General features: G+C 34.9%; 1 protein-coding gene across 1 annotated transcript; it reads left to right on the top strand.

The window, feature by feature from the left end:
• The first annotated feature begins 403 nt into the window (after positions 1-403).
• LOC144453750 (adenylosuccinate synthetase isozyme 2-like) lies at positions 404-23,053 on the top strand. Its single transcript, XM_078145093.1, has 12 exons — positions 404-602; positions 4,908-5,010; positions 7,900-8,004; positions 8,857-8,914; positions 9,839-9,946; positions 10,573-10,654; positions 10,971-11,097; positions 11,929-12,083; positions 16,403-16,527; positions 17,531-17,628; positions 18,766-18,915; positions 19,522-23,053. Exons 1-12 carry the CDS (start codon positions 405-407, stop codon positions 19,572-19,574), a joined length of 1,362 nt encoding a protein of 453 aa, XP_078001219.1. The 5' UTR covers position 404; the 3' UTR covers positions 19,575-23,053.
• The last annotated feature ends 1,416 nt before the right edge of the window (positions 23,054-24,469 follow it).

Here is a 24,469-nt window from a genome sequence, read left to right as displayed (position 1 = left end):
CGAGAAGACAGAGAAGAATTTGTTTTATTTTTGTTTTTAAAAAAATTTAGGGTCGGACACTGAAACTATAGGGTCAGACGGTCAAGTTGTAAACATTTAAAAAAAAAATATATATTCAAATTCAAATTGTATGGTGTCATGACGATTTACAGTACATGAATTAAACTATTGTGATAACATTAATATTCTTTTTATATCGTGTTTTATTTCTACCAGCTAGTCCAGACTTGCTTATTTCCGGACCCAAATTGCTTGGTTCTGGTTACGCAACCACACCTAGTTTTCCACTGCACTCGAGTACAACTTCGTATAAACGCACTGCTCAAATTGCTTTCAATCAAAGCACTGAAACGTCCGGGAGCGCATGCGTAGAGGTTCGAAACCGGTAAACGCGCGAAAGCAACATGGCTGACACGATGATCAACAGCAACAATAATTACTCCGAAAATTGTGTCGACCATTCAGGTCAATCACCGAAGGAAATCAAATCAGTTCCCGCGAACAAGGTTAAAGTGGTTCTTGGGTGCCAGTGGGGTGACGAAGGAAAGGGTAAACTGGTGGATATCCTTGCTCAAGAAGCAGATGTAGTTTGCCGGTGTGCGGTATGTATAGCATGCATATATTTCTGTTCGTCACGGCTTTCTGACTCGACATTGATGATGACACCACTTTGGGATAGGGTGGATTTTTTCGTGTAGTGTGAGTCATCAATTAGTGACGATAATAGAGTTAGTCTGAGCGCATGATGCAGTGCGTGTCCCTATATCTATGTCGGTCAAATGACATGGGTTCGAACGTAAAAAACGATCAAGTATCGTGAATAATTCCGGCCGGCCCGTACACTTTCTGATGAGTGTATTGTTACCAGTGGAATACGTACATATGCCATGGTGACGTGAGCCGCATTGAGCCACTAGCCTTACCACACACGTGTGGATTGCATGTGATATTTTAACCGGCCCACACATTGGGAAATCAATTCATATTTAATATTGATTTGAATATAGAAGTATATCGATTTTTACCAATGTAATGCCTGTGGTCGTTTGGGGAGGGGTGAATGAGTGATCGACGAAATTGGTTGTCTCACACTCAATATATGCATAGTCAAAACACCGAATGAGATGAAGGTCATTTTGCACCTACGGTATACAGCTTGTAACATGTAATATAACTCGTGTGAGGAAACCACAGAGGCTGTTGATAAAGGTCAGGTGACGTCAATGTAGCAATCCTTCGACGTCGTCTGTGTTTCTTGTGACATAAAAAAAAATTGGGATGTACCGGAATAAATTAATTATGAAGCTTTGATTTGTTTTGAAATTCGAAACTAAAGTGCAAATTGAAGTTTAAGTTTGCTAGCTACCCCCCCCCCCCCCCCCCCCCACAAATTCTACATGATAATTCACTAGTCAGTGTATCATTACTGCATTGTTGTGTACACCTCTCTGAACATTGAGTATACAATACTTAGGAAAAGTACAGAACATTTCCCCCATTTATAAGCTAGATAATTACCCACCATATTGGCCAAGTAAAAGTTTTACATAATATATTAATAATTGTAATTATTATTGACTAAAGTGAAAACAAGTTAACTGATGGAAATCACATATTTGGTGAACAAATTCAAAATAGCAATTTTGAAATTCCAAAGGGGAATCCTGGTATTAAACGTAACCGTTGAAAATGATCCCCTGCCATTTTTGTGTACTTAGCATGTGGAAGTGAGGTGTGCTGTTGTATCGTGTAAAAAAAATAGTTACCTGGGGTGAACAAATCATTTTGTGAACTGGTGGTCCCTGGACCAGCACCTTAAAAAAAACCCAGTGGTCCTGCTGAAAGAATTAGTGGTCCCAGGTCCCACTAATGTGAAACATTAAATCTTACCTATGAATCTGTATATTCAGACGATTTTTTAACATAGTTATTAACAGTAAGGTACTGGTCCGACGGACCAGACAAGGTAAAATTTGTGTGGACCAACCAAAAAAATGCTAGTCTCGGACCCAGGACCAGTGGATTTGTTCAGCCCTGGTTACAGGTTGTATGTATAAACAAACAGACAACTGTTTGTTTATTTGTTTATACTATAGAGTAATTAGAAGGGCTAGTAACAAGTGACCTAAGTCTAGTAACATAGACCCTAGACTGGCACCAGTCCCTGGGGAGATTTATTTTGTGTCTCATATAAAGTTTAACTTTTGAATTTGCTGATCATTTCAAATTTTGTGTAGGAAAATGCCTCCCCCCCCCCTCCATTACTAGTACTAGTAGTAGTCTCCCAATGGCAATAATAGTGTACACCCAACTGTTCACAATCTCTCATTCAGGTTGCTATTTCACACAAAATATAACACAATTTATTCAAATAAAGAGTGAAAGAAGGCCAGAGACTGGAGCAAGTCTTGCATAGATAGACCCTGGAATAGACTTTGTGGAACAAATGACAGTGGAGACATTATCATAACAAGCAGACACAAACAAAAGATGACACTCCATTATTCTGGGAGCTATTGTTTTCTTTCCTGTCTTAGATAACAGTTTATAACAAACAACAACGCAGAGAAAATGAAATAACAAGGCGTGAATTTAAAGGCAAAACTGAAAACAAAAGTTGCAAATTTTGTTACATATTCAAAAACCAGTAAAATAACAATGAAGTATTTTAATACAGCGATTTGGGTTATACATGTAACAAGGATGGCTGCAGTGGTGAGACCTGAAACCCAAGTCATCAGTTATTTTGTAATTGAATTTGAATATGTACAATGTACCGTTAGATGGTCAAAACTCTAACTCTACCTTGGTAGAGACAACATAGAATGTATTATCATATACCCAGTATTTTCTAACAGTGCAATTTCGATGGAGAGTACATGCAACTAACCTGGGCAATAATTTTCTGTATAACACCTGGCACACTTTGCCCAAATATGGCAAATGGCGTGCGCATTGATATCCAACCGTTCAGTGATTTAGCTTAGTTAATTTCTTCATTTTTTTACGTTTTTACAAATAAAATAATATTTCACTACCAATTTATGTGAATATGTTATTCAAATAATCATATATCCATGCCATTACATGGGGTATTATGGCAAAATTGTATGGCCTGGATATGGATTTTGTGAACTTCAGTGGTACAGCTTAGTAGTACAACCTTGGTCCGCAAAAGTTAACCCATATCCAAGCTGTAAAGATTAGATGTACAACAAGGTGACTACAGTGTCAAGGTAAAATAAACTGACATTGGCACACTGATTCAAATCACTCAGTTTATCAAATAACATTTAAAGCAACCACTGAAATGTTTAGTGAACTAAGGCCTCAACACATGTACACTGTAAGATACATCATGTTGTTCAGCCCTATCAGACTTCATAACCACTGTGAGTGCTGGCTTATGATAGCGTGGCATGAATGTCACATCTTACAGACTACAACAAATGCAGTGCCATTGGGTTTTGAATGCTCTGAAGTTTTCCTTTTTTATTAGTGCCACCAAGGTAGTTTGTGATTGATGTGGCAGATTTGAGGTTTACAATTTGTAAATTAATAAAGTGAAAGTCAGTATCTCTGTCTGCTGCTGTGTTGTAGTGTGTAAAATATCATTTTAATTGTGTTAGTGATCAATGTTCCTACATGGGATATCTAGAATAGTGAGTGACTGGTGGAGTTCTTCTGTTGGCATTCCTTCTCTTCTTTTGTCAATCTAAACAATGGAGTAAAAGTTACTAAGTGTATGTTATAGCTTCTCTGTAGGAGACTCATTGTTACAGAATATCATGAGTACAATGTATGTATGTCACATAATACTGGTAGCCTACTCCTGCCATCTATTTTATACCACAGCACAGGGAGGTGTATACATATTGTTGAGTAAGACAAGTTGTCAGGGTGTAGTCTGCCCCTTCTGACCTCATTGACATTTGACCTTGAATGTCTTGCATTTTGGAAGTTAACTAGAAAACCTGATCAATAAATCTAACTAAGCTATCAAGAGAAATAACGTCATTAAGAAATCTTAGATTGGATAAAATCCATATGGAAAACTCTTACATTCAATGGTAACCTGGGTCTATTACTTATTAATTAACCAGCTGACAGCAGTCACTGTACAGGTCTTTTATTTTATAATAAAATATGTGTCATTGACATGAAAAGTTTGCATTTGATGATTCCAACAACAAAATATCACCTGTTGTACATGTGGTATGTTGTATGCGATACTTGTGAATAACATGTAAGTACTGGCACATGTACTTGTTTGTTTAAATTCACTGGCAGTGTGGACGGAAAGACATAGCAATATACATTTTGCACATACATGTACATGTAGGATTACAGTACACACTGCATCACTGTCAACACCATAAAGTTCACCTGACTTCTTTTTCATCGTCACATGTGTGTACTTGTGATACAACTTTATAAGTTTCTTGTACAGGTACATTATGTATGTCAGTGGCAGTTGTATTGCATTTGACATAAAATTAACACATCTCAGTGACATAAGATTACAGGAAGAAGCATTCATGATACACCTAGACAAAAGCAGGTGGATTTCATAAATATGGCGTATATTCAGTTGATATGTCAAACATTCTGCTAGAAGTGAAATTGCTAGACAACAGCCAAACATAAACAAATAATATTCAGTAAGAGTATTACATTTTGTATAGGTTAACTTACATGTACAAGTCAGTCTCAGCAAAACTGAAAGTGAAAATAGCTCCTAGTACATGTACATACATATGTACACAGAGTTACATGTATGATACAGAACCAAACGTTTCCTTAAAATGAAAATGTGCAATAATGTGTATTTCAGAGAATTGTACGTAACATCCAACAAGAAACCGTAGTCATAAATTTGTATATCATAGTTTTCTCTTTCATTGCAGGGAGGTAACAATGCTGGACATACCGTTGTTGCCAATGGCCAGGAATATGACTTCCATTTATTGCCTAGTGGTATTATCCATGAAAAATGCAAAAGTGTCATTGGTAGGTATCATTCCAGTATCTGTGTGTAAGCTTTGAAATTTGAAACTAGATTCTGTACTCTTTATACATACACATGGTGTCATTTCCTTCAAGTCCAAAGACTGCCCCAAGATCAAATACACATGACATTACAAAGACTGATTACGGCCTGCCTGGGTGTGATTTGATTTCCTGCAGTGCTGCTATCTTTGAAACCCTACAGACCCCACTGGTGAAATTTAAACAAAATAGTGTTGTCAAGACCACAACGTATGTAGTTCCCTTGATCTATGTAGTTCTCTTGATTGGGGAGGGTCAATGTAATCGATAGTAAATTCTAATAATTTTTTTTAAAATCATGTCTATGTATCTGTCACTATCACTATTTACAAGTATATTTGTAGGTTGCCGATTAGGATGCTTGTTTATCTACACATGAAAATATATACTACTGAATCATGCATGATTTCATCAGCCATGCTTACATGTTGACTAAGTTAAGACATTTCTCTGGATGTGACTGTTCATATTTATATTGTAAGAACATCAGTTTTGGAAGGTCAAATTGGAAGGTTTTTCAAGCTCATGTAAACATGTTTCAAAGGGGAACGCTACTGCTGGCAAGGAAGTCATTTTCATTAACTATTGGTTGTGGAGAGTCATTTCTTGGTGTTACATCATCTATAATTACTTGCAATTTCTGAGAAACATCGAGCTGATGTGCCTTTATATGGTATCATTGCAGTGGGACATTGCATCATGGGATGGGAGTCAGCAGAAATAATAAATTCAAGTTACCCAATGAATATTTATGAGATATGTTTTACACTGAAGGGTAAAGGGTATTGACATTTTGGACTTATGAATATTCAGTATACAACTTGAATACATTATTTCTGCTGACTCCCATGGTGCAATGACCCATAGCAAAGATACCCTATATATAAAGGCACAAGATCAACTTGATATTTCTCTGAAATCGAAGTATGTAATTTTTAGATGATATAACATGAAATGACTCCAGAACCCATGGTTTGTGAAAAATGAAAAATATCTCTATTTCCTGTTGACAATGAAGGTTGCCGATGTTAGTTTCAACTGCCATCATCGACAACTCTTCACGATCACATGTCCAACGTCACTGAATGTGTGGAGAACTGCAACTTGATATGTTGATATGTATTACCTCAATGTGGCAGGTACAAAGCAATTCCTAAACTTATAGTTTCTCAACAAAAAAATAAACAAAATCTAACAAAGTCTGCACATAAAAATGTCACATGATCAGAAAAGTCTTGCAATCATCCATGTGTTAACAAACTTTGAAGTGTACAAATGGTAAATCACAAATTACGACTGAATCTACATAAAAGTTGCAAAGTTCATTTCACTTTTGCTTTCAAATTATTTACATCATTTACATACAAATTATTTATGTCATTTACATACAAATTATTTATGTCATTTACATACAAATTATTTATGTCATTTACATACAAATTATTTATGTCATTTACATACAAATTATTTATGTCATTTACATACAAATTATTTATGTCATTTACATACAAATTATTTATGTCATTTACATACAAATTATTTATGTCATTTACATACAAATTATTTATGTCATTTACATACAAATTATTTATGTCATTTACATACAAATTATTTATGTCATTTACATACAAATTATTTATGTCATTTACATACAAATTATTTATGTCATTTACATACAAATTATTTATGTCATTTACATACAAATTATTTATGTCATTTACATACAAATTATTTATGTCATTTACATACAAATTATTTATGTCATTTACATACAAATTATTTATGTCATTTACATACAAATTATTTATGTCATTTACATACAAATTATTTATGTCATTTACATACAAATTATTTATGTCATTTACATACAAATTATTTATGTCATTTACATACAAATTATTTATGTCATTTACATACAAATTATTTATGTCATTTACATACAAATTATTTATGTCATTTACATATAAATTGATTTCATCTTATACCTAAGCTTTTGTCATTTAGTTAAACTCTGTACTGTTAATACTTAAATCACATTGATACATGTATCAACACATTCATGAGTGTGACTTAAATTTTAAAGTGCATGCCATAAATTTCTACGTAAGCGCCCTTTGCCATTCGACATGTTCATTTGTAATATGAATTTATTATCCCAGCTTGAGTGTGGGAAATTGCAAGATTAATTAAATTAAAACATTGTAATATATTCTGTTTTTTTATCATTGTGATTTTTAATGCATAACCATTGATATGAAATTTGTTGACCAAGTGATATTCTCTGTTAACAGGGCAATAGCTGTACAAGTCAGTGTGTTAGAAACCTATAGTTGAGTTTTTTATGGAACACTTTGTTTTCTCTGCCCAATAGCTAAGGAAAATATGAGTGACCTAAGGGCCTATGAATTGCAAGATGACTAACAAATAATAACAAATCCCTTAGATCACAGCTATTTTCTGGCAGGATAAAGAAAAACATTGGGGAGTAACATACAGGTAGTATTAACTCCTCATGACAAGCATTTAGTTATAAAGTCGGGATAAAAAATGGCGCTTTGGAACTTTTGACTGATATTTTGAACATTGCACATCCAGACAAGAGAACAACCAGGGTATACAAAGGACCCATATTTTTGTTCAAACTCGTTCAATGCTTGTGTGTGGTACAATTGAAATGATGCAGGCATTGAGGGTCAGTGTGGCGCCATGATGGTCCTATATCTCCTACAGCAAATCTATATTATGAACAAAAAAACATAAATCCTTGTGGCATGTGTAAAAAAAATATTGTAAAAAAAATATCTCATTTCCATGGTAAAAACTGATTGTTTGTCATTATTTGTTTCCTAGGCAACGGTGTCGTGATCCACCTTCCTGGTCTGTTTGATGAAGCTACCAGAAATAAAATACACAATTGGGAAGGCCGTCTTATAATTTCTGACCGAGCTCATTTAGGTAAGACAATAAACTCTGTGTATTCAATTTATGCTAATTTATTTTATAAATTGAAAGATCTCTGCTACACATATCCAACTCATCTTTAAAGACCCATGATTCAATCTCAAGTTCTTCTCATTAGTGTTAACTTATCAATGGGAACATGAAGATAGGATCATTCTTTGTTCAGCACCAACTTTTTTCTATAAGTTTTGTCTCCTAGTCTCACCTTCATCGTAATACAAGTTGGGGCTTTTAAAGTGGCCAAATGGATGACAAAGTGGAATTTATTTTGGATTTTTTATTCGTAAAACAATTGCTCTACTATGTTTTCTTGACAAAACAATGTTGGACAACATATACCAAGTTGAAGTCCATGTTTGTAACTCAATAAACTGTCAAAAATCTTTTCAAATGTGTAAAATGTTTGTTATTGGATGTAACTGTCCAGACACTTTCTAGCTTTTGCAGTTTATTCAGTGACTGTCAAATGAACCAGATGATAAAACGTGAATCAATAACCAATATTCATTGCCTGTCATAAAAACATTCACTCAGTATGTTATAAAAGTATTCCCCCCCCCCCCCCCCCCCCCCAGGATGGACATTTGGATTGGCATGTCATCAGTTCTCCTCAAGCAGAGTACCCTCAAACTTAAGGCAAAGCCCTAATCAGGAGGATGCAATGTGTTGTGCCATACTACCAGCTATCCCTGCTAGGGCTGCACAACAAGACATATCCTACCGGCTAACAAAGTCCATGTTTTGACAGCATTACATAATATTATGTGCAGTGGCATCAGTGATGAATAATTTCCCTTTATTAAGATAACAGTGCGAATTCTTTTCCTATTCTTCTTGTTTACACAGTGTTTGACTTGCATCAACAAGTTGATGGGCTGCAAGAGAGAGCCAAAGGAAAAAATAGGTAATGAGATTCCAGTCTTAATGTACAACAATACAACAATACATTTACTCATAAAATCAAATATTTTTTTCATTCCAAAAGACGATTTGCATTTAGGATATGATGTGAAATCAATAGAAAGTGCAGTTATTAGACTATATATATTGATTCATATGTACATAAATCAAATATTGATTGATTGATATGACATGGGGCTGCAAAGAAAGATACCAGTAAATGCCTTGTTCAGTTATTGAATAGCTTCTTTTATTCACTTTGCTGGATAGTTTTCAAAAGTGTAATTTCACTGTAATAAGAACCATAATCCATACTAAATGAATGGGTTTGGCTGAATATGTGGGAGACAATGAAAATATTCAACATTCATTAAAATGTATTCGTACATTTGTTTTTGGCAGTGTAGAGCAGTGGACCTACATGTAGTGTATTCTCAATTCAGAATTTTGCTAAGGTTTTGGAACCCCCAGTATTAGAGAGAGAGAAAGTATGGTAAAATTTGCCCAGATTTCCATATACATACTTTTAAATGAGGAACAGTGGTAAAATATCTTGGACTAAAAAACTTATGACCCTTAATAACCAAAACAATGGTAGGGAAACGTTTGGTAAAGTGACTGGAATGGGGAACTTGGCTATATTTTACCAACCTACTACTACTTCTTAAGAAATATGTGTAGAATACCTGGGTAACTTGGGTAGTATAGGTTTTACCCTTTAACAAAACTACTGTAAAATGAATTATCCTGGTAAAATGAATTATTTGAAGGATGAAAATGATCATATTTGCAATGTTGAATTACAAAGGTGTAGAAATTGTGCATGTTGCGTCAATCCGTGATGACACTCCATTGTGTTGGCGGCACAATCCATGTGAAAGTGACAGCTGGTACAGGAATTTAATGCCTCTGTTGTATTTGTCATCAGTATTGGAACTACGAAGAAGGGAATTGGACCCACCTATTCAAACAAAGCAAGCAGAAGTGGTATCAGAATATGTGATTTGTTGGGAGACTTTGATTTATTTTCAGACAAGTAAGTGTGTCACAGTCACTTAAATCGTTATGCAGATAAGCACAAAAGTGGGCGTATGGATGGGGATTGTGAATTTATTTTGGATTTTTTATTTAGCATGGTTTCCTACTTGAACAAGCAGTGTGAAAAACAACACTGACCAAGTCTGTGTTTGTAACTCTCTACAGAGCTAAAAGCAAAAAAAAATGTGTATAAAAAGTTTGTTATTGTACGTACAATTTATTAGACTGTTGTAATTTTTTGAATTACAAACAAGGACTTGGCATATGTTATTTTATATTTATTTTAAGTAGGAAGCCGTAGTAAAATTGTTATATAAATTAAAAATCCACAATAAATACATAATCCTAATCCATATGGCTACTTGAAGATTGTGCACTTTGGGGTTAGAATTTTGAAGTACATGTATATTGGAAATAATCATTGTCAGTTTGTCGTCAAGAAGGCAACAGGCCGTTTTGGCTCATATTTCGAGCACTGCAAAACGAATGACTTAAACAAGCATTCTGGCATATGACAACCAGGGTATACGTACCATACTTTCTGTTTGAATATATTCAACTTGGCTTGTATGTCTTGCAATGATTGTAGTAAATATAACAATGGCATGTGTTTTTTTCTTCTAGACTTCGTAATTTAATCAATACATACAAGAAGGTCTTTCCTGAACTGGATGTAGATGTTAATAAAGAACTAAGCAAATATAAGGTAGGAGTTATTGATTATCAGTAATTACAGGAGAAATGTAGTCTCCATCAATATTAGACACACGTTATCTTATGCACCTGGAATAAAAGTGAGTGAGTTTATATAGAACACCTGTAGAGTTAATTTCTTATATTTGATAAAAGAATATGTTCATAATCAAGTAATTTTTTTATCGCAAATTTTTTAATCAAGATATCTAGTATATAAATTCTATAGAACGTTTTGATTTCTGAACTCATTTTCCTTGTAAAATATCCAGAGTGACGTGCATGTTGTCCACATAAATAACTTCACTGAAACATATTTTTACAAACAGGAATATGCAGAGAGTATACGACCCATGGTGGCAGACACCGTTCACTATATGTACGAAGCTTTAGAAGATCCAAGTAAAAATATCATCGTTGAGGGCGCTAATGCAACCATGTTGGATATTGACTTTGGTGAGACACAAAGATTATTGTTATTTTATGAGTTGAAATCAAGATGGCGAGAGATAAATATGAGTACCCAGCATTTCCACTTTGAATTTTGAAATTGGATAATAGAATAGTAATTGACTTAGTTCAATAGTTGGACACTAACCATAGTAGTATCTAAAACCTTAGTCCTCTTTCTACTGGTGGGGGATGTTATTTTTTGCACACACAATAAACTACAAGTTGGGAAACAGTATTACTAAACTAAACATTGAAGTCCTTTGATTTTTCTGCATTCTGTACCCCAACTGTTGGCATTGTACAGTATTTTGTAACGATTTTAAATACAATATAATTATGTTCAGTGTTGAAAAAAGGCAACAGACAGTCATGCTGCATTTACATCAGTGAATGTTAACCATTGATGAATATAGAGTTAAATTTTTGTATACACTGCCATACATGCAAAACGAAGGTAATACCTGTAACCTGGTAGATCGAACTGAACAACTAGCTAACCATTTGAATAACACTTTCACTGTCAGACTAGTGTGGTTATCACCTAAACTCCACTGTTTGACACTTTCACTATCAGACTAGTGTGGTTATCACCTAAACTCCAATGTGTGACACTTTCACTATCAGACTAGTGTGGTTATCACCTAAACTCCACTGTTTGACACTTTCACTATCAGACTAGTGTGGTTATCACCTAAACTCCACTGTTTGACACTTTCACTATCAGACTAGTGTGGTTATCACCTAAACTCCACTGTTTGACACTTTCACTATCAGACTAGTGTGGTTATCACCTAAACTCCAATGTGTGACACTTTAACTATTTTATATATACAGGTACCTATCCATATGTGACATCATCTAGCTGTGCTGTGGGTGGAGTTTGTACGGGTCTTGGCATCCCACCATCCAAGGTTGGAGAAGTCTATGGTGTTTTCAAAGCTTACATCACTAGGGTAGGAGAAGGTATCCTACCCACGGAACAAGATAATGTAAGTTGTGAAAGCGATGAGTTGTTTAAACAGTCCCTGAAATAATAGTTAAGGGGGGAGGTGTCAAATTCAAAAAAGTCGATAGATTTTTCTTATACTTTGCATACTTAAACATTGATATCTGAATATGTAAAAAATGCAGAGAAAATACTATGTCACCACCTTTGTTTTCAGGATAATGACTGTTTCTTGTATGTAGTATATATATTTTTGGGTCAAAATAAGTAGATTTACAACAATTAACTACAACATCATTTTTGACAGTTAAAGATTATCCCCAGAACATCAAACCCACTTATGTATTTAAGTGCAATGTATAATAGGTCCAGACATATTTTATTGAATTTATATTCAATATTTCATAAAATATTATGTTATTTTATCCCCAGTTGGTTTACTATTTTTAAAGAAAAACATAAGAAAATAGCAAAAAAGGATAAAAGTCCGTGATAGATTTTTTTAATACGATGCATGTGTACATTGTATTATTCCAGCTACTTATCAATGGCAAAAACATATGGGGTCACCACGTCCGTTTAAATTCTAGAACTGAAATTGTCACCCCACACCCCATCTAAATTTTGACATTTTCGACAGAAATATCTTATGAAATTTTGTTGAATTTTGACAAAAATTAAAATGAGCTTGTTTATCTTTGCACCTATGTATAATGTACCAATACCCCTTCATAAATAGGCAACAAAAATCATTGTGTGTATGCTAACTTGAAAATACCAGTAAAAAATGTGACCCCCAACCCCATCAAAAATTCAACATTTTGGAACAAAAATCACATGAAATTGTACAATATTGGAACACACAGGCACCAAGGGATATATCTATCAGTTCATATGTATGCTAAATGAACTGAACTAATCATATATGGAGTTTATTTCTTTCTCCAAACGCCAAAGTGCTCATAATATTCACAATTGTAACCCCCCACCCCTTCAAAATTTCCAAATTTTGGCTAAAAATCACATGAAATTGTACAAAATTGGAACACACAGGCACTAAGGGATATTTCTATCAGTACATATGTATGATAAATCAACTGAACTATTCATGTGCAGAGTTTATTTATTTCCCCAAAAGCCAAAGTGGTCATAACATTCAAAATTATAACCCCCACCCCCCACCCCCACCCCATCCAAATTTCAACATTTTTGGACAAAATTCACATTAAAATGCAAAATATTGGGACACATAGGCACCAAGAGATGTTTGTCAGTACATAATTATGTATGATAAATCAACACATTAGGGGCTAGGTCAATAGTTCAATGTAGGATAAACAGCTAAAAACTTTTAGTTAACCCCCCCCCCCCCCCCCCAACTTAATTGGCCAAAATTGAAAATGTCCATCCAATCAAATCAATATGTAGTAATGCTATGAATACAAAGCCAGTATGTAGTTAGGAAAAACAGTTCTTTTGTTGACACTTTATTTTAGTGTTGTTCTACAGTGTCCATTTCTCAATTTGGGGAAATTTTTAAAAGAAATAATTGCATGTTTAGGGATACAAACAGACCCATTAAAAGTAAAATCGTTTCTGTAGGATGAGAGCTAGCTAGACAGCTAAAAAAAAAACACCCCAAAAGTAAAAGAATTTAGATTTCCATCCTACATTGAAATATATTTTGATGTCGCACCTTATATCTCCATTGTTGAAACAGTTAAATGTTGGTTTCATATAATGAAATTGCTAGTGTTTATTGCGGAGTGTGGTCACTATGAAAAATAGGAAATAACTCATCAAATTGTACTATAAATAATACTATCATTAGCTGTTGATCCACTCAACTCGGCATCCAGTATATGTACCTCTAGCTCTGCATATGTGGCACTGCACTGTGAGGAACCAAAAGCTACAATGTATGCTACTACTAGATGTATTTATTGATTTTGGGTACAAAAATACATGAAGAACCCCTCATTGAAACTTTATAGTAATGTTACTATGGATACTTCTTTTATGGGGAGACAATGTAAATAGTTTTTATATAGTACAACTTGTATAATTTGTTGCAATTTGAACTGTATGCTTTACTATAAAAACTCCACTCACGCGAGTCAGTGTGACTACCCGTATAGTTGGCGAGACATAAAAATAAATCCATTTTTGGTTGAATACATCTGAAAAACAAACTATATTCATTAAAATTCATTGGCAGGACGTTATTATACTGATACAGGGATGTATAATGTCTGGGGTTCTATTGGGAATGAATACATGTGTCGGAAACTCTTAGTCCTACTTGCAGACTGTGCACGCTTAGAAGGGACGACCTCTGCCATATGCAAGCAAGACTACTAGACCCCTAACGAAACCAAACAAGTGCACACCATATCGTGGGAGAGCATAATACCGACAACAGAATAAGTTTTGGAAGCCTTTTACAAAAGAGTACTGTTATCAATTTGTTATATGATGTTTTTAAGGCCGGTAAATGACGATGTCATCGTGGTTGCATGATCAATTTTACTGGAGTTCAGGGACTGAAGTTTCTCGATCACCGACGCTACGCGACGTGACCACTGATTACTAAGAAAGTAGCGACGGAAAACATATATAAAATGCTAAATGATGTTTCACCTAATATAATGGCAAATTTGCTTCGCAAAACATCTTCAGTGTGTGAGGGAAGTTTTTGAAAAACTGCGTAGTCCGATGATTTTATGTTTTGCTTCTATGGTACCTGAAAGTTGATTGTTTACGTACATTTCAATAATGTTTTTGTTGCAATTTTTTCGCCATTGCTGTGTCTACGTACGTGTAGTGCGGAAAATTATCAAATACGAAGATAGTTTTATAGTGAATATGTCACCTTCTCACGTCAAAAATCACACACTGGCAAAACCCGTCACCGGTATTAAAATTATATTAATGACAGTATAACTTACTCTGTAGAGATGAAAGGTGTGAATGGTGTGTGGGCCACGTTTCCAGACCGACAATATAGCGTAGGGAGTGTGGTTGATGATACATTTCATCAAGTCTAAAATTTATAAAACAGCTCCATGCATGGTAGTAAAGCTAATTTTCTTTGCAAGGACTTCTAAACTCAATTATACGAGATTACCTTCCATTCACCCCCTAAATCTCCAAGAGTACGTGCAGTGCTTGAAAAACATTTAACACTTCACTTCACTTCCGGGTTTATTTCACGTTCGAATGTTGACAAGAGCGCGAGTTTCAGTCTGCGCCAAAAGTTGCGTCGTTAAAATAGACATCTTCAGCAAGGGGTTATTGCCAATATTGACATTACTGTATCAAGATTTGATATAGTGAACCAAACTGAGAACCAAATGATAACTTGTGCACAGAATATATCAGACATACCATACACAACCACCAAGCTCACACCCACATGCATGCAAAATAAATTAGGTTTGGAATAATGTAAATTGTTTGTTGATTCTGAATGACTCCAATATTCATGTACAATGTCTAAATATTATGTTTTCCTCTCTCAACCTACAGTGTTGTGTTGTCATAAAAGTTGTGGTTTTAACCAAAAAATGTTTAAATGATTAGGCCAAAAAAAAGAAAGAATTGTTTCTGGTCAGCGTCCACATCACTTAAATACAGTTCCCTCACACATCGGTCTTTTTTTTTTCATGTTTGTCCATCTCATGCAGTCTACAGCTCTGAGGGAAAACACAAAAATAACCCTCCCTACTTCAGTGAAGACAACTGCAGAGCCAATCATGAACAAGTAAATCTGCCCCACATACACACTTGCTCTAAAGTACAAAATAAACGAATAGTAACTGCCATAAATAGTAGATTGAGTGACAGGTTTGTTGAGAATTAAAAAAAATAAATAAAAAAAGTTGCCTCGTCACATCACTTTTAATAGAGAAAATGTCCTGACCAGAAACAATTCTTCTTTTTTTTGCCTTACTTTATTTGTTTTGTTTTGTTTTTCTATTAGTGGAATGCAGTCTTTTCAGTACTTTTTTTTCATGCAAACATTACAGTCAGTGTATTTTTCTGAAAGAAAACAAAAATGTAACAACACACTTTAACAACCTTTGGAGGATAAGAAAAATTCACTTTGTCATATTTCAAAAAAATGTGTAATTATGTAGACATTTCTTGTTAGTGACAAGAGCAAGCTTTAAAATCAGAGGTTCCATTTTAATCTAAGTCTTACTAGAGTATGTTTACCAACTGGATACTTTTGTATGACAACAATAACACAGAACAGTTCCACATGATAATCTTGTAGTCTTGTAATCACAAGATTGTTTCTTGTAGTTGGAAAACCCAATAATAATCATGCATGTAATTTTTTTATTCATCTCTCTTTAGGAAATTGGACATACCTTGCAGGAAAGAGGTCACGAGTTTGGCACGACAACTAAGCGTAGAAGGCGCTGTGGTTGGTTGGATATCCTGGTGTTCAGATACTCGCACATGCTGAATGGTTACACTGCGTAAGTGTCATTTTTTCTTTCTGTGCATCCACACATGCTGAATGTGTACACTGTGTAAGTGTCCATGTTTCTTTCTGTGCATCCACACATGCTGAATGGTTACACTGCGTAAGTGTCCATGTTTCTTTCTGTGCATCCACACATGCTGAATGGTTACACTGCGTAAGTGTCCATGTTTCTTTCTGTGCATCCACATATGCCGAATGGCTACACTATATACATGTAAGTGTCCATGTTTCTTTCTGTGCATCCACACATGCTGAATGGCTACACTATATAAGTGTCCATGTTTCTTTCTGTGCATCCACACCAGTGTGCCCAAGCTCCTACACATCGATGATATACACATCACTGCTTTCAATGGCAGCCACTTTTTCAGAATTTACGTCACATGTTTGCTGCTTTTTCAAATGCATATTTGACTTAAAACATTCGTGGGTTAATAATACTTAATTTATTGATGAAATATATTGGCTGAATTCTGAAATATATTCCAGTGAATTACGATTATTTACAGTTCCACTAAGTTCAATGTATATACAAAGTCAGTCATTGACCAGCGACCAGTGTTCCTTACCAGCGACCAGTGTTCTATTGATATAGAAATTTCACCAAACAGAAATATCAATTCATATGCGTATTATTTGTGAACAAGTCTGTCCTTAAGTACAATGTTTATTGTTAGTATTTGAATGCTATTGTCGATCTTACGACAAAATCCAATATGACCCCAACTGAACGCTATGTTACTTTGGAAAGTTGGATTGTAGATCGCGGAGGGTCATGTCAATGTTGCTTAGGAGCTTGCAGTGTGCCCTCTAAACCAATTTGACAACAATAGCATTTGGCTATCACTAGAGGGCACACTGATATACACATACTGAATGGTTACGTGGTGCATATTTGTTACAAATACACGCACATACACGAGTCATTTATGCATCTAGGAAATTAATATATCATTTAATATGCAACTGTTTTGTTGTGTACTACCTGTATATAGACTCTGTATGACTAAATTAGATGTGATGGATACTCTACCAGAGGTGAAAATAGGTGTCGGTTACAAATACGAAGGAAAATTACTGGATTCATTCCCAGGTAAGCTAAATATTCAAGACAAGGTATCTTTAAATTCATTTTGTAATGTATGTGTGTTAACAGATATGTCCCAACAATGTATATTTAGATTTTATTCCCCAATACTTCTCTTCGTTCAGCCAAGGAAAATACGAGTGACCTAAGGAGCCCTTGTCACTACGAGTCATGAGATGAGCAGTGACAACCCTTAGGTCACATGTATTTCCAGCTGAAAGAAGAAAAATATTGGGGAATAATATAACTATACTATCAGCAGTAATGAAAAAATAATTTGGGGAAAGTAATGGCAATGTTCAGCATTTTGACTCATATTTTGAACACACCAGAACTAGTGACATAGCTATGCATTGTCATGACATAGAACGACCATAGTATATATTCTATTTTTTTTGTTAAACCTGGCATGTGCATGGTATAATGTTGATAGTTACCCCGTCTTCTTCCAAGTTCTCATTTTCTCATGTATTATGTATATACTACACCCTTCTTACATTAATTATTCCGCTTACTAAATTTTCAATATTTTACATTTATTTGGATCAAATGGCAGTAGGACTTCAGAAATGTTCATGTAATTCACCTTTAGAACATACTGACAATTACATGTTATTCCCCAATGTTTTCTTTTGTCTATGAATTGCTAGATGAGTAGTGACAAGCCTTAGGTCACAAGTATTTTCTGGCTGAATGAAGGAAAATATTGGAGAATAACATGATTATAACATGTTATTCTCCAATGTTTTCTTTTGTCACTATGAGTTGCTAGACGAGTGGTGACAACCTTTGGGTCACTAGTATTTTCTGGCTGAATGAAGGAAAATATTGGAGAATAACATAATTATGACAGAGCCAGTAATCTCAAAGAACAATCAGAGAAAGTAATGGCAATTTTGAACGTTTTGACTCATATTTCAAACACAGTAGTACCAGTGATGTAGACACGTTGTTGTGACGTAGAATGAATAGAGTATATATTCCATATTTTTTAGTAGACTGTGACAGTAAACTGCAAGTCTACATCTCAGTAGGAGTGTTCTCACAGTAACAAAGATTCAATTACAAATTCTCAAGTTTAGAACGTGGGGGGATCCATTGGGGAGCCATTTTTTTGATGAAATGACTCTAATTTTGCCACAGCTAACCAAGAGATTCTCAAGTCGATTGAAGTGGAATACATAACCTTACCTGGATGGCAGACAAGTACAGAGAATGCCAGGAAATTCTCAGATCTTCCACAGAATGCACAGCTGTATGTTAACAAGGTGCAGGAACTTCTTGGCGTGCCTAGTAAGTCTTGCATATTTTTAGATATATTATGTACAAGTGATTATACTTCCATCAATACACACACTTACTATTGGTATTTGCAATGTAGCGCAAAACACAAAACTCCAGCAAACAGTCATTACATGTACATAAAATTACATGAACAGACAGTTTTATTTCTCTATGAAGTTTGCTGTTTTTGGATCAACATGCATTTATTAATAACAGAACCCCATGCAACACGAGTCCAGTGGATGTGCATAGGGTATTTCCAAGGGTTGGGTACTTGAAATGTTTTCCGCTGCACTTCAACTCAGTATGCTTGTGAAAATATTGCCACTGATGATAGAGCAGGCACTCATGCAAATACCCCAGGTACACTACACTTTCAATCACACACATCATGGGGTCCTGTCATACAATAGCATCTCAGTGATTTGAATGGTTTTAGGACAGAATGAGATTTCAGGATACAAATGTTCCGCAAGATATCTTATAACACTATTTTGACAATTGAGTGAAAAACAATGATGGAAATTTGGATTATATTTTAAAAGTACAACCAGACCTCTGTTTCAAGTGTCGTCTGCTGCAATTCTGATATTTATTGTTATTCTTCGTTCACAGTAAAATGGATTGGAGTTGGGAAATCAAGAGATTCAATGATTCAGATGTTTTAGTGGTCAGTCTGATAGTGGCATACAGAAGCAGTCATCACAAATAGCTGAACTTTGTGCATATAAATAAACAGTTTTGTTCCTACCCATGCTACCCATGCATGATTGTGGTTGTCATTTTGCAGGTTTTTTAAACAGGAGAGGCTCATTTTATCTTTTGTCTTTCTTTCCATTTTATCTTTTGTCTCTCTTTCCATTTTATCTTTTTATTTATTCATATTTTGGAGGCATTGTATGGCTGCCAGTTAGAACTGTTGTGTCATAAGAAGTATTTATGGTCACTTTTTTAAGATGTGAATTTGAGGACTTTGTTGTAGTGGCTTAGTAGGGCATTTCATAGAGGAATAAATTAGAGAGAGAAATATAGATTGGATGAAAAATATCATCCTGTTACAGTAGCCTTTAGCTGCTTTGTAGACTTTGTATTTATTTCATTAAAAGGGTGACATCCAATATTTAGGATGTAATTGCATAAAGTTACAGAAACCAAGTCATTCAAGGGTTAATAGTAGACCTTTGGAGGAATGAACATATTTGGCAGACTACAGTAGAGATATCGGAAATGCCATACATGTTATGTACATAAAAAAAAATGTGGGCTTTATTATCTGATATGAAAATGAAACTATCATAATGATTTGTGATGTGAAGTTGGGGGGTGGGGGGTGGGTGGGAGCATGTCTTCTGTGAATATTATGATAATGATGTATACATACACTACACACATACACTACACACATACACTACACACATACATTCGATATATACATACATATACACTACATGTACATTATGCATTCAGACAGACAATAAATGGCAATGGAAAGCTGTTTTTAAGTATTATAGGACATGCTGTTCATAGCTTGCAATGTTTGGAGTGGTTAGCATGAGAATTTGGAAAGAGATTGGGTCTCTATCGCAGTGTAAGATGTGTACAATAAATGTAGTAGTTGACTAACTCGTGTTAGTTTTTGAGAGTGCATTATGAAACAAACTGAATGGAGGTGGAAAGAATCTTTTTATCACATTTATCTAGTGTTCGAGGAATGAAGGGATATCTTACCAATTTTTATCAAATTATTTAGTGAATAAAAAGACTTGACATGATGTGACAACTCTTTATTTTTTTGTACTGAATAAGAAAGTGACATGCATCCAATAGGCTTGATGATAATGAAAGTTCAAGGATGGAAGTTGTACAGAATCAAATTCTCCATACCTTAATGACAATTTTACTACATACCAGTGAGAAAATGCTGTTGTGTGATTTCAGCCCTTAGCACACCAGCAGCAGGCTCTAGTACCAAATAACATGTTTGGGACAGCGTTAGTTGTATGTTTTTTCACTGTAACAAATAATGGTGGTGGTAAAAATATTTTTAAAAAGTACCTAATGTATATGTTGTTACTTTTAATGAGGGATTTTATGTCACATTGTAGATCTCATGAGATATGCACATACGCCTAGCAACAATGGTTGTCAAATTTGATCATGGACAAGCTTTTACTGTGGCCATGTGCAATGATGTTGAGAACAGTAGTGTTACTAAGCGTTTGACACTTTCAGCTTGACCACCCTCAAGTGGTTGGTATGGATGCAATGGCTCATGGGGGATCTCGTGATATCTACCACGAGACGAAAAACTTTATTAATTGTACTTTTAACTGTCTGAATGACTTAGAAATGATAATTAAATTCAGGACTCTTCAAACCATTTGCTTTATTGAGGTTCTCGTAACTTCAGCAATAAACAATAGTGTTTACTCAGATACATGCTCTTGGGGGTCATCATATTACAATCTTTGACCTTGTGACATTTTAATTTGACCCCTTAGCACAAAATTAAAATGCAATATGATGTATGAGTTGATACAATGCATGAGTTGATCCCCTAGCAACAAGCAAAATATTGCTTCAGGTAACAGGAACTGATTTCATCTCAGACTATATCAACAACTATACTACCATGTATATTAAATGTTTGGCAGCTATATCTACATGATTTTGTGTGTTTTGCCTGATGTATTATTTTGTTTTATCACACAGGACATCAATACATCTCATTCTACACACTGTCTTTTAAAAAGAACATTTATTTGTTTTATTTAGTTTCTATTTATTAGTTGTTACCAGACTATTTAGAACTTCGGTCTCTGTAATTAATAGCACAACTGAACAAGGGTTCAATGTGCTATAGGCATGGTATGGTGTCTGTCTGTCCATATATATATGTATGTATGTGTGTGTGTGACTTAAACTCAAAAATCGCTGGCCCGATTGTTTTGATACTGGGTTGGGAATGTTGCTGTCGCATCTAGTGTGGAGATTGTTCAAATCGAAATCAGTGGATTAGTAGTATGCAAATTAGGTCAAAAAATGTAATTTTTGGTTAAAATAGTTTAACTCAAAAAGTATTGGGCAGATCTGTCTGAAATTTGGTGGGAATGTTCTTAACGATGTAATTCCAAAACTGCTGAGCAGATTAGTGTAAATTTTTGTGAGAACATACTTAGGGGTGTTTAGATGAAGTAGTGTTCATGACATGATGATCCCATCGGTGATATGCAAATAAGGGCTAGAAATGTAGATTGGGCTGAAATTTAATGGGATGCATCTGGGAATGTGTAGATGAGGATGTATTCAAAACATGATGATCCTATTAGTGATATGCAAAGTAGGTCTAAAAATCTAAATTTTGGTGAAAACGTATCTTGAAAAATACATGGTGGATGGGGCTGAAACTTAGTAGGGATGTTTCTGGAGGTGTTATTCTGCAGAAACTGAAATTTTTCAAAACATTTTGACACAACTGGCCCTAGCAACCATGACCACGCCCTTAGCAACAGTGAAATGATACATATTACAAAGATAACAGGGATGGGTAGGTAAGTGGATAAAGGTTCAACAAACGTATGCAAACATGCCTAGCAACAAGACCACGGCCATAGCAACAGCTAAATGCAGTTGTGCTACAATTCCATTGGTGCTATTTTTATAAAAATTTATGTTATCTTTTATGTTATCTTTTTTTTGGTCGAATTATTTTTATTGGTTTCCCCTTTAAATTTATTATGATAATTGTTGAAATGTAAAGAGTGATGGTGTATTAAAAGGTATTCAGATTTTCCAGATAGGAAAAAAAGATGTGGTCCTGAACTCGTTCTCTGACATTGAGAGATTGAATGTGTTTACCTCTCACAGTCTACAGGGGTAGGCTGATGAGGGTGGGTGTCGTCTCATTGTATTGATTTTAACTGCGTTTTGGTAAGGCTGGGGAACCCAGTCACAGAAAAGAGGGAAGTTTGGTAAAACTGTCAGTCTCCCATCATGTTTTATACCTTTTATTTTCTTGAGAATCCTAGTATTAAATGTGACCAGAGAAGTCACATAGATTTACCCACTTACCACTGTTAAGACAATATGAATTAATTAATATAAATTACGCTATATTAATTTGAGTAAACTCGGAAGGCTGCCCTCAGAGGCCGGTCGCTGTCAATGGTTTTATGATATTGCATCTAGTAAGTTGGCGTCAGATTCAGATTCAGATTCAGCTAGCGTCATATTCAGCGTCAGATGCTTAATATGACGCTATCTGAATCTGAATCTGAATCTGACGCCAACTTTATACTCGTTCTAGTCTCCCCTTCATTGCATTCTCTCACGGAATTGAACTTCGTAAAGGTATAACTCAATTGAAATGTAGACACTAGAGCCAAAGGGAAGATCTAAAAACTATATAGTATTTGTATACTTACCAAACGTTTCGGATTTGGTCTGCTCGAACAGACTAGACGCAATATCCTAAAACCATTGACGGCGACCAGCCGCTGAGGGCAGCCTTCCGAGTTTAGTCAAATTAATATAGCGTAATTATATTACAAATGTACTTTAAAGTACATGAACAATTTTTATAGGACAAATGTATTTTCTTATGTTTGATGAATATACTAATTTTTATTGAAATTGAAGTATGGAGTCTTAAGATATTGCTTGACAAAAATGTTGAAAAGGGTGAAACATTGCCTTTTTGTTAACCCTCTTTCGCCCAAGTAAATGTAAGTACGGATTGGGAGAAATAGGATTAATCAGTTTCAGAACTAGTATGGGAAATAACTAGATGTAAACTGAATGCCTCCCATAATGGCAGAAAAGAATTTTGATTGTTGAGTCTTCTCGCCTTAATACATCAGTGCATCAGAGAGTGAAGGAATGCCTCATCTCAAATAGAAAGTAAATGCTGTTTCTTTCACGAAATCGAAATACTAAATAAAGATACATGGCGAGATTTCTTTGTGTGTGTATGTTATTGGTCTTCATGAGTGTTACAATTTTGTCACAATGTAGTTGTCTATAATAAAATGCTGGAATGTATATCTTTCATATGTCTGTGTACAGGGGACAACAAAGTAAGCAGTGGTATTCGTCTTCACACAATCTCTGGTCTCTCTGTGTATTACATCTCCTGCCTGTTTCTATGTGCAAGTTATGAGCAAAAATTCTGAATTACAAAGTACATTTCGTAGATGCGGGCTGTCAATATTTGATAAATAGCTCTCCATGCCAAGGGACGTCTTAAGAATAATAATTTATAAGCTTTGGACTCTGTATTGGTTGCCCATATATGTGCGTCAATATCCTTACAACGTGAAAATATGTTAAGAAATGCATGTTCGTCCCCCACCCCCATCAACAGGGATTAATAGTGAATAAACATTTGATGAAACTCTTAGTTACAACTGGTGACATCCCATAAGGCCAGACAAAATTCAAAAGCTGTGAATTCTATCACATTTAGGGATATTAATCGTTACATAAGCATTTAACAGTTGCAGTATCAATCACCTAGAATTTAAATACAGTGACGTCATTTATATTATATTCATAGTTTCAAGAG

Source organism: Glandiceps talaboti, chromosome 2, assembly GCF_964340395.1.
Source record: "Glandiceps talaboti chromosome 2, keGlaTala1.1, whole genome shotgun sequence".
In the NCBI taxonomy this organism is placed as follows: Eukaryota; Metazoa; Hemichordata; class Enteropneusta; family Spengelidae; genus Glandiceps; species Glandiceps talaboti.
The sequence above is the reverse complement of the archived record's forward strand: the minus strand, read 5'-3'. Positions and strand labels throughout refer to the sequence as shown.

Coding starts and splice junctions, on each gene's coding strand:
- LOC144453750 (XM_078145093.1), top strand. CDS start 405: ATGGCTGACACGATGATCAACAGCAACAATAATTACTCCGAAAATTGT. Junction 603..4,907: donor ATGTAGTTTGCCGGTGTGCG/GTATGTATAGCA, acceptor CTTTCATTGCAG/GGAGGTAACAATGCTGGACA. Junction 17,629..18,765: donor ATTACTGGATTCATTCCCAG/GTAAGCTAAATA, acceptor ATTTTGCCACAG/CTAACCAAGAGATTCTCAAG.